This window comes from Ochlerotatus camptorhynchus, unplaced genomic scaffold (assembly GCF_037179485.1).
Source record: "Ochlerotatus camptorhynchus isolate MF236.1 unplaced genomic scaffold, CSIRO-AGI_Acam_v1.1 ptg000085l, whole genome shotgun sequence".
Classification (NCBI taxonomy): domain Eukaryota; kingdom Metazoa; phylum Arthropoda; class Insecta; order Diptera; family Culicidae; genus Ochlerotatus; species Ochlerotatus camptorhynchus.
Genome location: NW_027040575.1, coordinates 5,920,692 through 5,935,664, shown reverse-complemented (window position 1 = coordinate 5,935,664; position 14,973 = coordinate 5,920,692). Strand labels below are relative to the sequence as shown.

At 37.4% G+C, this 14,973-nt stretch overlaps 1 protein-coding gene across 1 annotated transcript; it reads right to left on the bottom strand.

The window, feature by feature from the left end:
• Positions 1-12,678: 12,678 nt before the first annotated feature.
• LOC135698350 (golgin subfamily A member 6-like protein 22) lies at positions 12,679-14,182 on the bottom strand. The gene has a single exon (XM_065218267.1). The coding sequence runs from the start codon at positions 14,130-14,132 to the stop codon at positions 12,846-12,848; it is 1,287 nt and encodes a 428-aa protein (XP_065074339.1). The 5' UTR covers positions 14,133-14,182; the 3' UTR covers positions 12,679-12,845.
• Between the last annotated feature and the right edge of the window lie 791 nt (positions 14,183-14,973).

Genomic DNA, 14,973 nt, shown 5'->3' with positions numbered 1-14,973 from the left:
TTAGTGTGAAAGCGGATTGAAAAAAAACCTCAATAGGGAAAAAAACTAGTACTGATAACGGAGTGCAAGCAACACTAGACCGAAACAGTCGAACGTTCGATGCGGAATGCACAGACGTGTCTTTTCAACTTAAGTTCATTTTAAATTTTTATAATTATTCTATGCTATCAGGCCTGTTTAGAGCATTCCCACCTTAGTGTGATTTAATGTACCTGGGCGATGTATTTGTATAATCACGTTGCGTTTGTGTTTGTAATAGTGTTGTATGATGTGTTATGATATGTTTTCAATTACCTAGGTTAAGTATTTGATAAGACAAACAAAGTCAGTTGTATTAATCAAAATAAAGAATAAAGAATAGAAAAATTGCTTGTTCACTACAGCTCATTGCAAGAAACCCAATTCCACATATGATTCCACGTGTCGTTTGGTTCGACAAAAAATAAAGAGTAAAATTATTTTTGTACAGAAATTGGGAGTTCGATGATGGTCAGGAAAATAGCGAGAACTTTTGTATGGATTCGTGAAAGCATAAAACTCAAAAATGAATGAGACTGGCTACGTGTTAAGATATGCTTTTTGAAATATTTCAGTTATTAACTATTTTTTTTTTTAATTTTTATCAAACAATCATACGATGGTTTATGAAACTCATTAATTAATTTGCCTTCCAAAAATGTTGATTACAAAAAGCAAAACAATGACGAACCAGGGGTCGATCAACAGACGATGCGGTTGCAAGATCCGTGTCTCATCCACTCGGTTGACAATGCTTGTATCTATCTCATGTAAAGCGGACCCTACACGATTGCTTTTATTGACAATAATCGTATTGTCAATACATTCTATATTGACGTCAATATATCGAGATTGACAATATTTCTGAATTCACATCATCAATATTATTGTCAATAATTCCCCTTCGCGTCAATATATTGATGCGTGTGGGGTTCGCTTAAGAGGACGATTTTTTCATTTGAACTGCACGTCAACGACGTGTAGGTACGGTAGAGCCTACCGGTGTTTTTACAAGCTGAATTTCACATTCACAACTACGACTATGAATGATTGTCCTCTTACATGAGGTAGCTTTTAAGCGCCTCTAGTCTGACTTTCTGCACACATTGACAACCGAGTGGATGAGATACGGACTTTGCAAGCGCATCGTCTGTTAATCGACACCCAGGTTTGTCATTGTTTTGCTTTTTGTAAGCAACATATTCACGTGATTCAAGTGTATTCAGACCTGAGCGAGAGCGTAGCGGACTTTGGGTATTCGGGTGCGCTCGGCTTTCTTTCTAAAGATGGCTTGACTCAACCATTTATCAAATGGTTTCTAACAAAAAATTAAATTTTATTTAAAAAAAAATGAAAAAAAAGAAATATTTCACTAAAATAACTCATCTTGTGATATGTGTGCACGGTGTCTCTAGCAGAATAACATTAATATAAAAAAAACAGTATCGCTGAAACCCTATCCAATCAAAATCTTAGGTGCTCCTGTTTCATTTGAGACTAGTATCAAGACGTTCTACCGGTGGTTATTTTTCCATACGTATTTTAGGTTGAAATGGGCTTAAACTTTATATTTTGAACGTGACTTACACTAAAAAATATGGAAAAATAAAATTGGTTTTGTCCCCTCGATAGAATTTGATGCCAGACTCACACATCTATATATGAAAGGAGCGAGCCTAAGCTATAGTTTGGTGTTTGTATCAACGATACTGATTTTTTTTTATCATAAGGTTTTCTTTCAGAGACACCGTGGCGTGTATTGCTGAAGCGTGTCAAATGTTGCTTTTGGTTATTTTTAGCTTTATTCTTAAATTCAAATCATCTTCCTTATCGTCTGCTTCTGCAACGAGTCTGGTGAGACATACGAATGTCGCGCGATACATGACGTACAGCAATACATATTCACTGATGCTTTTTCTCGCGCCACTTGTTTCGAGTTCCGTTTCTTCACCCAATCGGTAAATGATTCTTTTGCAATTTTGTATAAAAAATGAATGAAAATTTATAACATAATGTCAGCTATTTGTATGGTTCAATTGGTGCAAATTGAAATTTGAAAACCACTTTTTGATGGTTTTGTACTGAGATATTGATTCTAGAAATGGTGTTTGTGTTTGTTGGAATACGTTACCTATTGATGTTGCGCTTTGTTAAAGTTTGTTAAATGCTACGTGGTTTCGATCAACGGTGACATATTGCATATTATCTAGGAAACTTAATTACTGACATCGTTCAGAGTACCGAGCAATATTCTGTAAAACACCGGTCAGTTTTAAGAAAACCGTTGAAATTATGTCGGTCTAAATTTCATAATTGTTGCGGTATCAAAACTTTATTCACACTCGTCTGTAGTCTATTGTAAAACAATGGTATTGTCAAGCAGTTTTGGTTTGTGTTGGTTTGTTTTGGTTTGGCCTTCTTCCAATACAAGGTTTGGAGTATCGGATTGAATGTGACGGTTGCGTGGAGCAATTTTTCATTTGAACCGCTCGTCGATCAATGAGTATGATTTGTGACGATGTATCGCAACCAAAAATCTACTGTAGTTTTGTGGTAACTGCTTGGCATCGTTCCGCGGAAGATGCTGTTCCATAAACGCGAATATCGAAGCTGATGAAAAAGTTGGAAGGGTTGTATACTAGATACGACCGCAGGGTTGGCGTTGGATAACGTCTGTTATGTGTTGTACTTAATTGTGTATATTATATTTTAGGAATATTCCTTAATAAATCTTTTGCGAAAGTTTGGTGGCCCTGAAAAGGGCCGTTTTGTTGGGCTGATGTTGTTGACAATGATGGAACGGGCGACCTTGTTGGACGCTTATATAGTAGAACAGAAAATATCAGAGGTGTCAGATACTCGCATCTGATGTCTCGGTTGGAGAAAGTATAAGAATATAAAAAAAATCAATCGATTTTCACCATCTTTTGACAATGGTTTACTTTTAACCATTTTTCAATAGTTTACAGACTGAAATCAATAGTTTTGAAACATTCAGCAAATTGCTAGAAATATTTCCAATCGATTGATGCCATTATCTCGTAAATCTATCGAGAGACGGTTGAGTTATTATCGTTCAAAATCTTTTAATTTTTTGTAACGCATCCAAAATGACTGTTTTCAATTTTGTACCCCCGTATGTTGCCGAAAGACGTTATCCAACGTCAAAACAAACTGAGAACAGCATTGGACACCCAATTTCTAAACTGCAAGAAGATGTTGTCGAAATCAGGAAAAACTTTTCCGTACTCCAGAAAGTTATGAATGAAAATCAAACAACTGATTACGAAGACCACCGGCCGACTACTTCTAAATACACATAAGAGTAACAGCAGCAATGGAATTCAATCGATTACTAGATACTTCAAGATCGTCTCATTCATTTCTTCATTCATCATCTTTCTCTTCATCAAATACATCCAGAACGTTTTGGATAATTGTAAACAGATGATGTAAAGTATGAATCGTTCAATGTTCTATTAGACTGGTTAATCGATGACTTTAATCGAATCGACTTGGCCAGAAGGATTGTTGTTCCGAGAATTTAATCCTAGTACGTTGCCGTTATGGGAACCGTAAATTAAATTATGTTTATTTCTTGTTTTGTGTGGTTTACATACTTGAATTCTCAAGTGACACAGACGTGTCTTTTCAAATTAAGTTCATTTTAAATTTTTATAATTATTCTATGCTATCAGGCCTGTTTAGAGCATTCCCACCTTGGTGTGATTGAATGTACCTGGGCGATGTATTTGTATAATCACATTGCGTTTGTGTTTGTAATAGTGTTGTATGATGTGTTATGATATGTTTTCAATTACCTAGGTTAAGTATTTGATAAGACAAACAAAGTCAGTTGTATTAATCAAAATAAAGAATAAACAATAGAAAAATTGCTTGTTCACTACAGCTCATTGCAAGAAACCCAATTCCACATATGATTCCACGTGTCGTTTGGTTCGACAAAAAATAAAAAGTAAAAATATTTTTGTACAGAAATTGGGAGTTCTATGATGGTCAGGAAAATAGCGAGAACTTTTGTATGGATTCGTGAAAGCATAAAACTCAAAAATGAATGAGACTGGCTACGTGTTAAGATATGCTTTTTGAAATATTTCAGTTATTATCTATTTTTTTTTTTTAATTTTTATCAAACAATCATACGATGGTTTTATTGGAGATACCGATGAGTGCTACATGATGTACAGATCTGAATCGAACACGGTCAGTCGGTCAACAAATTTAGATCAAGTTAGGGAGGAGGGAGGGAGGTTCATTAATTCATTTGCCTTCCAAAATTGTTGATTACAAAAAGCAAAACAATGACAAACCAGGGTGTCGATCAACAGACGATGCGCTTGCAAGATCCGTGTCTCATCCACTCGGTTGTCAATGTGTGAAGAATGTCAGACTAGAGGCGCTTAAAAGGTACCTCATGTAAGAGGACGAATTGTTCATTTGAACTGCACGTCAACGACGTGTAGGTACGGTAGAGCCTACCGGTGTTTTTACAAGCTGAATTTCACATTCACAACTACGACTATGAATGATTGTCCTCTTACATGAGGTAGCTTTTAAGCGCCTCTAGTCTGACTTTCTGCACACATTGACAACCGAGTGGATGAGATACGGACTTTGCAAGCGCATCGTCTGTTAATCGACACCCAGGTTTGTCATTGTTTTGCTTTTTGTAAGCAACATATTCACGTGATTCAAGTGTATTCAGACCTGAGCGAGAGCGTAGCGGACTTTGGGTATTCGGGTGCGCTCGGCTTTCTTTCTAAAGATGGCTTGACTCAACCATTTATCAAATGGTTTCTAACAAAAAATTAAATTTTATTTAAAAAAAAATGAAAAAAAAGAAATATTTCACTAAAATAACTCATCTTGTGATATGTGTGCACGGTGTCTCTAGCAGAATAACATTAATATAAAAAAAACAGTATCGCTGAAACCCTATCCAATCAAAATCTTAGGTGCTCCTGTTTCATTTGAGACTAGTATCAAGACGTTCTACCGGTGGTTATTTTTCCATACGTATTTTAGGTTGAAATGGGCTTAAACTTTATATTTTGAACGTGACTTACACTAAAAAATATGGAAAAATAAAATTGGTTTTGTCCCCTCGATAGAATTTGATGCCAGACTCACACATCTATATATGAAAGGAGCGAGCCTAAGCTATAGTTTGGTGTTTGTATCAACGATACTGATTTTTTTTTATCATAAGGTTTTCTTTCAGAGACACCGTGGCGTGTATTGCTGAAGCGTGTCAAATGTTGCTTTTGGTTATTTTTAGCTTTATTCTTAAATTGAAATCATCTTCCTTATCGTCTGCTTCTGCAACGAGTCTGGTGAGACATACGAATGCCGCGCGATACATGACGTGCAGCAATACATATTCACTGATGCTTCTTCTCGCGCCACTTGTTTCGAGTTCCGTTTCTTCACCCAATCGGTAAATGATTCTTTTGCAATTTTGTTTGAAAAATGAATGAAAATTTACAACATAATGTCAGCTATTTGTATGGTTCAATTGGTGCAAATTGAAATTTGAAAACCACTTTTTGATGGTTTTGTACTGAGATATTGATTCTAGAAATGGTGTTTGTGTTTGTTGGAATACGTTACCTATTGATGTTGCGCTTTGTTAAAGTTTGTTAAATGCTACGTGGTTTCGATCAACGGTGACATATTGCATATTATCTAGGAAACTTAATTACTGACATCGTTCAGAGTACCGAGCAATATTCTGTAAAACACCGGTCAGTTTTAAGAAAACCGTTGAAATTATGTCGGTCTAAATTTCATAATTGTTGCGGTATCAAAACTTTATTCACACTCGTCTGTAGTCTATTGTAAAACAATGGTATTGTCAAGCAGTTTTGGTTTGTGTTGGTTTGTTTTGGTTTGGCCTTCTTCCAATACAAGGTTTGGAGTATCGGATTGAATGTGACGGTTGCGTGGAGCAATTTTTCGTTTGAACCGCTCGTCGATCAATGAGTATGATTTGTGACGATGTATCGCAACCAAAAATCTACTGTGGTTTTGTGGTAACTGCTTGGCATCGTTCCGCTGAAGATGCTGTTCCATAAACGCGAATATCGAAGCTGATGGAAAACAAACTGAGAACAGCATTGGACACCCAATTTCTAAACTGCAAGAAGATGTTGTCGAAATCAGGAAAAACTTTTCCGTACTCCAGAAAGCTATGAATGAATATCAAACAACTGATTACGAAGACCACCGGCCGACTACTTCTAAATACGCATAAGAGTAACAGCAGCAATGGAATTCAATCGATTACTACTTCAAGATCGTCTCATCCATTTCTTCATTCATCATCTTTCTCTTCATCAAATACATCCAGAACGTTTTGGATAATTGTAAACAGATGATGTAAAGTGTAAGAGCTGCCTTCCTGGCGTCGGTAGCATTGGTGCTCAGCACGGAAAACAAGATCGACGGAAAACAAATCCAAGATTCTGAGTTCTCAGGGAAGTCCTGCCGAAGGGCAGAGAAATCAAGCCATTTCAATTCTTGGTCATCAGGGGAGTTCTGATGCAGTTCAGGGAATTCCTTACGAAGTTCAGGAAAGGCCTGCCGAAGGTCGGGAAAGTCCTGCTAACCTTCAAGGAAGTTCTGCCGAAGCTCAGGGAAGTCTTGCTATTTCAATTCTTGGATGATGGCTTATTTTCACAATGGTGGATTCAAGATGGCGAATGATTTTCAAAATGGTGGATTTAAAATGGTAAGTCTTCGATAAAATCTTCGATCTTTCTAAATTAAATACTGTTGTATGCTTATAATAACTCCACTATTGAAATTGGAAATTTCAATTCAAACATTTTGGATTAACGATGGTGGGTCCTATATAGGTATACCTCGATATAACGTAACTGTCACTTTTGACTTCAATCGTTGATATCTCGCAAATAACAATTAAATCATACAAATCCACATCAACAATATGTGGGGTATAGTCTCATTTGTCCGATGGTGTTATTAATTTTCTTGAGTGAATTATCGTTTGCGAGAAATCAAAATAGAAGTCAAAAGTGACAGTTACGTTATATCGAGGTATACGATGTAGTCGATCTTCCAAATATTATAGTATAGTTATAATTATTCCAATATTAATATAACAACTGCAATTTAGATAGAGGATGAATTTCAAAATGGTGGTTTCAAAATGACGATTAATTAAAAAAATGTGGATCCAAGAAGGCAGATGAATTTCAAAATAGTGGTTCCAAGATGTCGGGTCTTTCATGAAAAAGTCGATCAACTTAAAGGCCCACGCACATTAGATCCGGATGGGACGCGTTGCGGCAAAGTGACAGCTAAATCTATTGTCTAACTGTCAAATTAACGACAACGCAACGCAAACGGATCTAATGTGGGTGGCCCTTAAGTGTAATGGCAAAGGTGGGTGATTTCTGAAATAGTTACATTCATCTAATTATCTTTAAATATATCCAGTTATATCTGAATACCTCCATCAAAAAGGCTGAAATTTTCAAAGAATATCCTCAAATACTTGTGAAACAACTTATGAAAATTAAGGAACCTTTTGGTTTAAATAATATTTATTTTTGCAATGGCAAAGGTGGGTTATTTCTAAAGTAGTTCAATTTATCTAATTATCTTTTAAAATATCCAGACACACATCAGAATACCTCCATCGAATAGGTTGAAATGCTAAATCAAAGAATATTCTTAAAATCAATGTATAAAAAGAAAATTAATAAAAACACTTAAACCATTAGAGATAGATAGCATTTCCAGCCCAAAACGCACAGAAAATTACCATTTTGTCTCGACCCTTTTCGATTTGAATGGAAGTTTGCTTTTGTGTTGATTACAAGTTTTAATTCACTTACGTCAAAATGTAAAGTAGCAAAAACGTGACCCTTAAGGGCCACCCACATTAGATCCGGATCTGACGCGTTGCGGCAAAGTGGCAGCTAAATCTATTGTCTAACTGTAAAATTTACGTCAACGCAACGCAAACGGATCTAATGTGCGTTCAAAGTTCAAATCACGCCGGTTGTTGGATGATTTCGGTGAACGGACGAGAACCGGTGATTTGAACATGGTATGATAGTTGACAAGAGCAGAAAGCCTGCTTTTCTTCCATCCATGCCACAGTCTGATATAGATTACGAGAAATTGCCAACCAGGCTTGCCTAAACTCCTCGAACTCAGATTATGCCGTATAGATGCTCATTCATCGTGAGCTAGTTCATCCCTCACATATAAAGAGCAATGGTGTCAAATCCAAAGAGCGCAAAAGAGCTCGAGCTCAGATTGATGCTCAAGATGGACTTCCACAAACACGCATCACGATGAGGGATGCGGGGTTCGTTCTTGAGTGAGACGTGATTTGCATCGGCTCTGCTCACCAAACAACATTTTGAACTTCGGGATGGACTCGGTGAAACCGTAAATATAGAGCTTCTTATGCATTCGGAGAGAGCACGCACGGCCTTTGATTTATGCACGGTTCTTCCATTCAATATTATGATAAAAAAAAACAATACATACAATGGACTATAGGATCATTCCCATAGAACGTAACATTTTGAGAGATTGATGTTTTTTTAACTCGAGTACCACTTTTTGGGTTACTCAAAATCTTTGATCGTTTTTTTTCCGCTAAGTGCTTTATGAGTGAATAAACGAAATTATATTTCTGACTTAGAATGTACGAGGGAAAAACTAGTAAAAGCACTAATTACTCCGTTTATGAATTATCCCTTGATGCTGTCTTCGTATTCTCCTGTTGCCTTTTAACATGTTCATTCACACGCTAACTTAAAAGTACCCATTAAAGAGTAAAAAAATACCAATTTTGAAGAAAAGTTGCTTAACTCATGAAATGAGTAAAACAGACTTTACTCATTAATGAGTATTCGATGAATACGTCAAAAAAAAATACCCTTCTTGTTTCTGTAGATGAATAAAAAGTACCCATTTTGTTGATTTGTGTTTTGCTTCATGGGACTATCTGGCATTAAACCACGTAAATCTTATAAAAATATTCAAAATAATTGAAACACGTCATACTCTTTATTGTATATAATCACAATAATTATCATATAACCGAGTTCCAAGGCATAAAGTTGTCCTTGCGAAAGAACACTTTTGGAACTAGATCCAGTTCACTTCTGGTCGGTCCGCGACAGATGCTGCTCATCGCACAGGTTCGCTTTTCCCTTTTTAGAGTTCTTCGCTAGCCTGAAACGGAACACATTTTCAAAATACGTGTCTTAATTTTCATCATGATTGCACTTCTAATTCTTACCTCCTAACAACCGGTTCCAAATTCCTATAACGAAAATTTTTGAAATGGTTTCGGTGAGTATTGTCTCGAATAAAACAGACAATACTCGCTTCGCGAATGATCACAACACTCACTTATTAAAAAAAATATCAGACACGTTGGATCTTCACTTCGTCAGGGATGTGTTGACGTTGATTGAAAGCATATTTTTACCCATTCTTTTTTGCAGAAGACATTTTCTCAAGTAAAAGTACCCGCTTTCGTTTTTTTGAAAATACCCATTTTTTGACAGATTTGAATAACTTCACAAAATGAGTACAAGATACTCATTTAATGGGTACTTCCGAGTTAGCGTGCATTCAATTCGCTACCTTCGCTGCACACACGGTAGCTCGGAAATCTTGCTGGGCCAACAATTGAAATAGGCAGAACAACCAAACGTAAGCAATGGCTTTAAACACAAACTTCTTGAGAATCAAAACACTACCACGTAAACTAAAATTTCCATTTGATAAAGGAAGTTTACTCTCAGATCATTATCAGATCAGATGATGGCGTTAGATTGTTTGGATGTGCTTTGATTTTCAAAAAAATTATGTTGAAAGCCACAATGGCTTTGGCTTGGCACATTTTGTTGTCCCGCCTATTTTAATTGTTGGTCTAGCGTTGTTTAAATCAGGTGGAGTCTGAATCGGTTAATTCATAACCTTCCTGTGGAAAACGAAGCCGCCTCACAAGATTTGAATACTGTTGTTGAGGTCGAGGCTGTCGAGGGTGAAGTGAACCATTCTATGACTTAGAGGTAAATTTTAAACATAAGATAGAATTGGTGACGAAGTTTTTACCCTAATAAACGCGTACCATACACTAACGATATCAGAGATGGTACGGGCATACTACATAAAGTTAAGATTATATCCCGAATTGGTGGTTAGGCGCTTCTTATGGTTATTTTTTTGCGGGTAGTTTCTAGTTCTTGTTTTAGTATTGGTGATCAGTGCTGTAATTTCTCAAAATCGGAACTTCACTGTATCAACTTCACCCCGACGGGTCCCCGCATCCCGGACAAGGACCCCAATACCCACAGCTCACCCTTAATCGCACCCCAAAATAAGCAGGGATTTAGATGCCCTGCCTGAAGATCTTTTTTTATTTTCATTTCTTTGCAATCCGTTTTATTTTGCTTTACCCTGCACTCAAATACTAAAATAATTTCAAAATATGTTTATTTTGTTCGCATAGCTGTCAAACCAAACAAAAACAAATACGTTTATTTTCAACACGAATATATAGAATAGAATATAGACAGTTACCCTATGAATACCATTATTGCCACTTTGGCGTTACGGAACGTATATGCATACGTTTAATAATGTTTTTTTTTTCATTTCTTGGTTGTGCACTTCTTTCTCGATACAAAACAAAATCACTCATTCATGCGCACTGGGAGAAGCCATCAAGAGCCAAGCTCTCTACGAATACATCACGAAGCTCCAAGTTTACTGCTTTGCGCGAGCGCATCACGAAGTTAAGGTGTATTCAGATCTGAGCGATATTTCACCCGTGGAGCGAGATTTTGCGAAGGTAAGAGAGGGAGAAGAGTACCAGTTGTCTCTCTCATTTCAACGCAAATTTTGGTCCGCTACGCTAATGTACGCTTAGATCTGAATACATCTTTAAAATGTCTGCTCGGCAGGCAGAGTCAATGCCGCCGGGATGTTCTGAGGCATAACATCTCTGATCACGCCTTCCTTCGGATGGGAAGTAAAGCCGTTGGTCCCCGGTTCATGAGTTGATGGGTCGATAGGTAGGGTCCAGGTGTGGGAGCTGCTTTCCTGGCACGTCGGTAGCATTAGTGCTCAGCACGGAAAACAAGATCGACGGAAAAAACAAAACAAAGGAAAAAGGCAGAGTCAATGTACACCCGAGAACGAGCTCCACATCCCTCACAAAGATGCGGGTTGGTAAGAGCCCAGCTTAAGCATCCTATTCAGCAAACAATAAATTTTAATATTACATCCAAGAGAATGCACTTCAATCATGTCGAAAATCTCATGTAATTTTTATGGCCACAAAAATAAACAAATGTAGTAAAAGCAGCGTCAGTTCATGCATCTTGATAATTTTGTCCTTTTTGGCAAGTAATATAAAATCATATTTTCGACACGATTGAATATTTTTTATTTTGTAAATACATCATGTACATTTAACGATGACAATAGTTCTATTGTATCAGTGCAATGTGATACGATATTAATTACGGATAAAATCATAGCATAGGCACTAAAAACGAGTTTTCCATATTTTAGGGAAGTTTCCGAATTCCAGTGACATATTGAAAATGCAATATAATGGACCAGTAGGTTCAGTTGCTAAAGTTTTCGTAAAAGCAGGACGAACTCCGTCAGGGCCAGGACTCTTTAAGACACTTTAATATATCTTGAACGTTGATTTGACTTCGCTGATGTCATTTGAAAACTCTGGATAAGATCCAAAATATTTACGGCCAATTTGCAATCAAATTGTATATATCTTGCGAGTTCACACCTACCCAATCGTCTGAATATATCTTTGATGAAAAATTGCCAGATTTTAATTTGTTTTTCATGTTATTGAAGAAATGCCATATTCACGGCCGAGTTTAACTGATTGATATAGCTGTATTTAATGAAATTTATTTGTGCTGTGTGTTTTTTTAAGAGTTTGGCCAGGGAAAGGGATGGTGATATTTGTGTAAGTTGTAAATATTCTTTGTTTTTGGCTAATGTATTTTCATATATGTTTGTTGGATTAGATCATAGAATATAGCACATAGATCAAGAAGCTCTCTATCCATCATCTACCTTGAAAGAGTTACATTTGATCGTGGGTGGGTATGATAAGTGTGAGAAACCTCTCACTACTAATAACGGATAGATAGTAACGATAATGATAACAGACTCCCTTTTTGGTTTGCATTGATTGGTTACATTGCTTCGTTGTTGTCAACAGCAGTTTTGGTCGTTTTTCTTTATTATATTTTGTACACCACACACGTGAGATGGAGATCCCACAAATCAAATGATTGAATACTGGCCCTAGATATTTATACCTCTTAGATTCATTAGAGAGCCTAAGTAAAAATATATCTTCTCTTACCGGGTCATCGTTGTCTACTCGCCTGTCCTAATCCTAACATTATCACACGCATTTTCTTGACATAGCCATTAATTTTCATGGTGAAAACATATATACAAGTTTGAAAATATTATTACTCAAGAGGAGGTATCCGTGATCTTCCACAAGGATAAAAGTGGCATCGTTACTGGCTGTTGCGGAAAAGATTGTAGAAGGTTGCCTTGCTTGGAAAAAGACAACAATTCAAATGTGTCATCGTCAGCCTCTGTATAATCCTCGCCTTTTCTATTGTCTACTGTCATATGAATATAGATTATACTGACCAATAAACGTTATCTATGGATGTACATATTCTGAATAGATTAGTCCAGTTATTCGATAGCGAAGTCATTTCCCTAGGATCGTATCAGTTTAATATTTTGTTTTAGTTACAATCAATGCTGGAGTCACGGAGCTTCAGAAGCTGTGTAAATTTAGACGGTTTCCAGTCACCGTTCAATTCACTTTTCTTCATGAGTTGAACTCCAATAAAGGCAATTAAAGCTCCTTGTACTATGTTCCATAAGAAAGGCGTTGAATTGTTATCCTTTGTGGGCATTTCATTGGCAACAAAACGATCGACACGAATACGGTCTTCTCCAAGACGACCGTCAACCAACTTCCGGACATCGCGATCCATTCGTCCTTGATCCAAGCGCTCTTGACGTTCAAGACGTACATCCTCCATAATTCTTTCACGGCGGTCAGACATGTGACGTTCCCTGCCGTCAATACGTGAGTTTTCTTGCCTATTGCGTCTATCGCTCTGTTCCCTTCGGTCATCCGTGCGTGCCATTCTACTATCTTCACGATCGTCGACATCTCGTGTTTGTTCACGAACTCGCCGTTCTTCAACATCTGCTGCATCTTCACGGATTATACCATCTCCAATGCGCTCCCGTGTTTCTCTCTTACCATCTCTCGTTGTTTCACGAGCCATACGCTCATTCCTTTCTAGACGGTCGTTTACTTGATCAACGCGTTCACGACGTTCTTCTAACCTTCCTTCAATTCGTTCTCTCGATTCACTTCGTTCGCGTCTCTCTAAGTCATGGTTCAGTCGATCTTTTCTTTCATCACGTACCTCCTCTTGCGCATCTCGTTCACGACGCACATCAAATCGCTCTTGGCGTACTCGTCGATCATCATTTCGTGATTGATACCGTTCATCATTCACCCTACGATCTTCGAAACGTGTATCGAAACGCTCACGCATCCTTTCTTCGCGAGCACGATTTTCATCAGATCTTTCCTCAGAGTTGCGATCGGTTTCACTTTCACGATGAGCTACAAATCTTTCACCGGCATTTTCAGATTGCCTGTCGTTTCGATGCTGATCGGTTTCAGTACGCTTATCGGACAATCGCTCATATCGTGACAAACGCTCATCACGTGTATCAAATCGCCGTTCGTCAGCACGCTCCAGGTCATGTCGATCAAATCGGCGTTCAGCTCGATTAAACAGGAGGAGACGTTGCTCCTGGTCTTGATCCAAACGGTCTACTCGTTTATCCGAATAGAAACGACTTTCGTCTTCGTTGCCATTGCACAATCCATCCACATCGCAAACACGCCGATCTTGAAGACCATCGATTATTGGCACTAAACACAGTACCAACATGGTCGTGCCCATCAGGTACACCAATTGAACGTTTGATTTTGATTGTTTCATTGTGACTGCTGTTGACACTGTTCCACAGGATATACTATCACTGAAACACTCCAAGGTAAACTGTTGCAAGTTCGAGGAACGAAAGTTCCTTTTATACGTTGGCAGTTGGCTGGTTGGATAGAAGATTAGTTTGGAATCTCATTTGTCTACAATTTCACAGTTCAATTGTTTTCTATTAGTGCACAAGTGTAAACCGTTGGCTGTATCGGGGAGATAAAAAAAATCCTGAAAAGAAGCGACACTGCATAAAGGATACTCAACCGCAAAGCAAAAAACGCGTTCAAATGGCACCACGTGTCGCATGGACGGGTAAGTGCGAGTGCATGATAAGAATTTAAAAAACATATGGGGTACCCTTTGACTAACGCATACGGATACTGTTTGGAGATAACAAAAATAATGGATTCCATCAATTGAACTTGAAATTAGGTAAGTGGAAGAGAAATATATGAATTCAATGGGTAGACATCCTTCCATCTGGTTAGGACAGTTCGTTTTCCAGAAGATGTTTTTGATACATATTAATTTTAACCAATTTAGTAGAAGTACTATTTACAAACTCTACTTACACTCTTCCCTAGCAATCTGAAATACACTGTGTATGCTTTTAGAATGGACATTTTCGTAGAATTTTATTCACATATGGAGGAAACGTCGAAAATGATTCCTGTTTCGGTCATACCTCAGAAAAATAATTGAGTCACAATCTTCTTGCGTTTCGGGGCAAAGTTATTGTTTAGCCCGCTGCACCTAATTTGTAGCAACAATCTTTACAAAAATTATGTTCTAAATAATTAAATCAACGTAAAATATTTCCAAAATAGGAGCATAGACATAGTGT

What these genes read in the sequence shown, in the direction of transcription:
- LOC135698350 (XM_065218267.1), bottom strand. Translation starts at nt 14,132, where the DNA reads ATGAAACAATCAAAATCAAACGTTCAATTGGTGTACCTGATGGGCACG.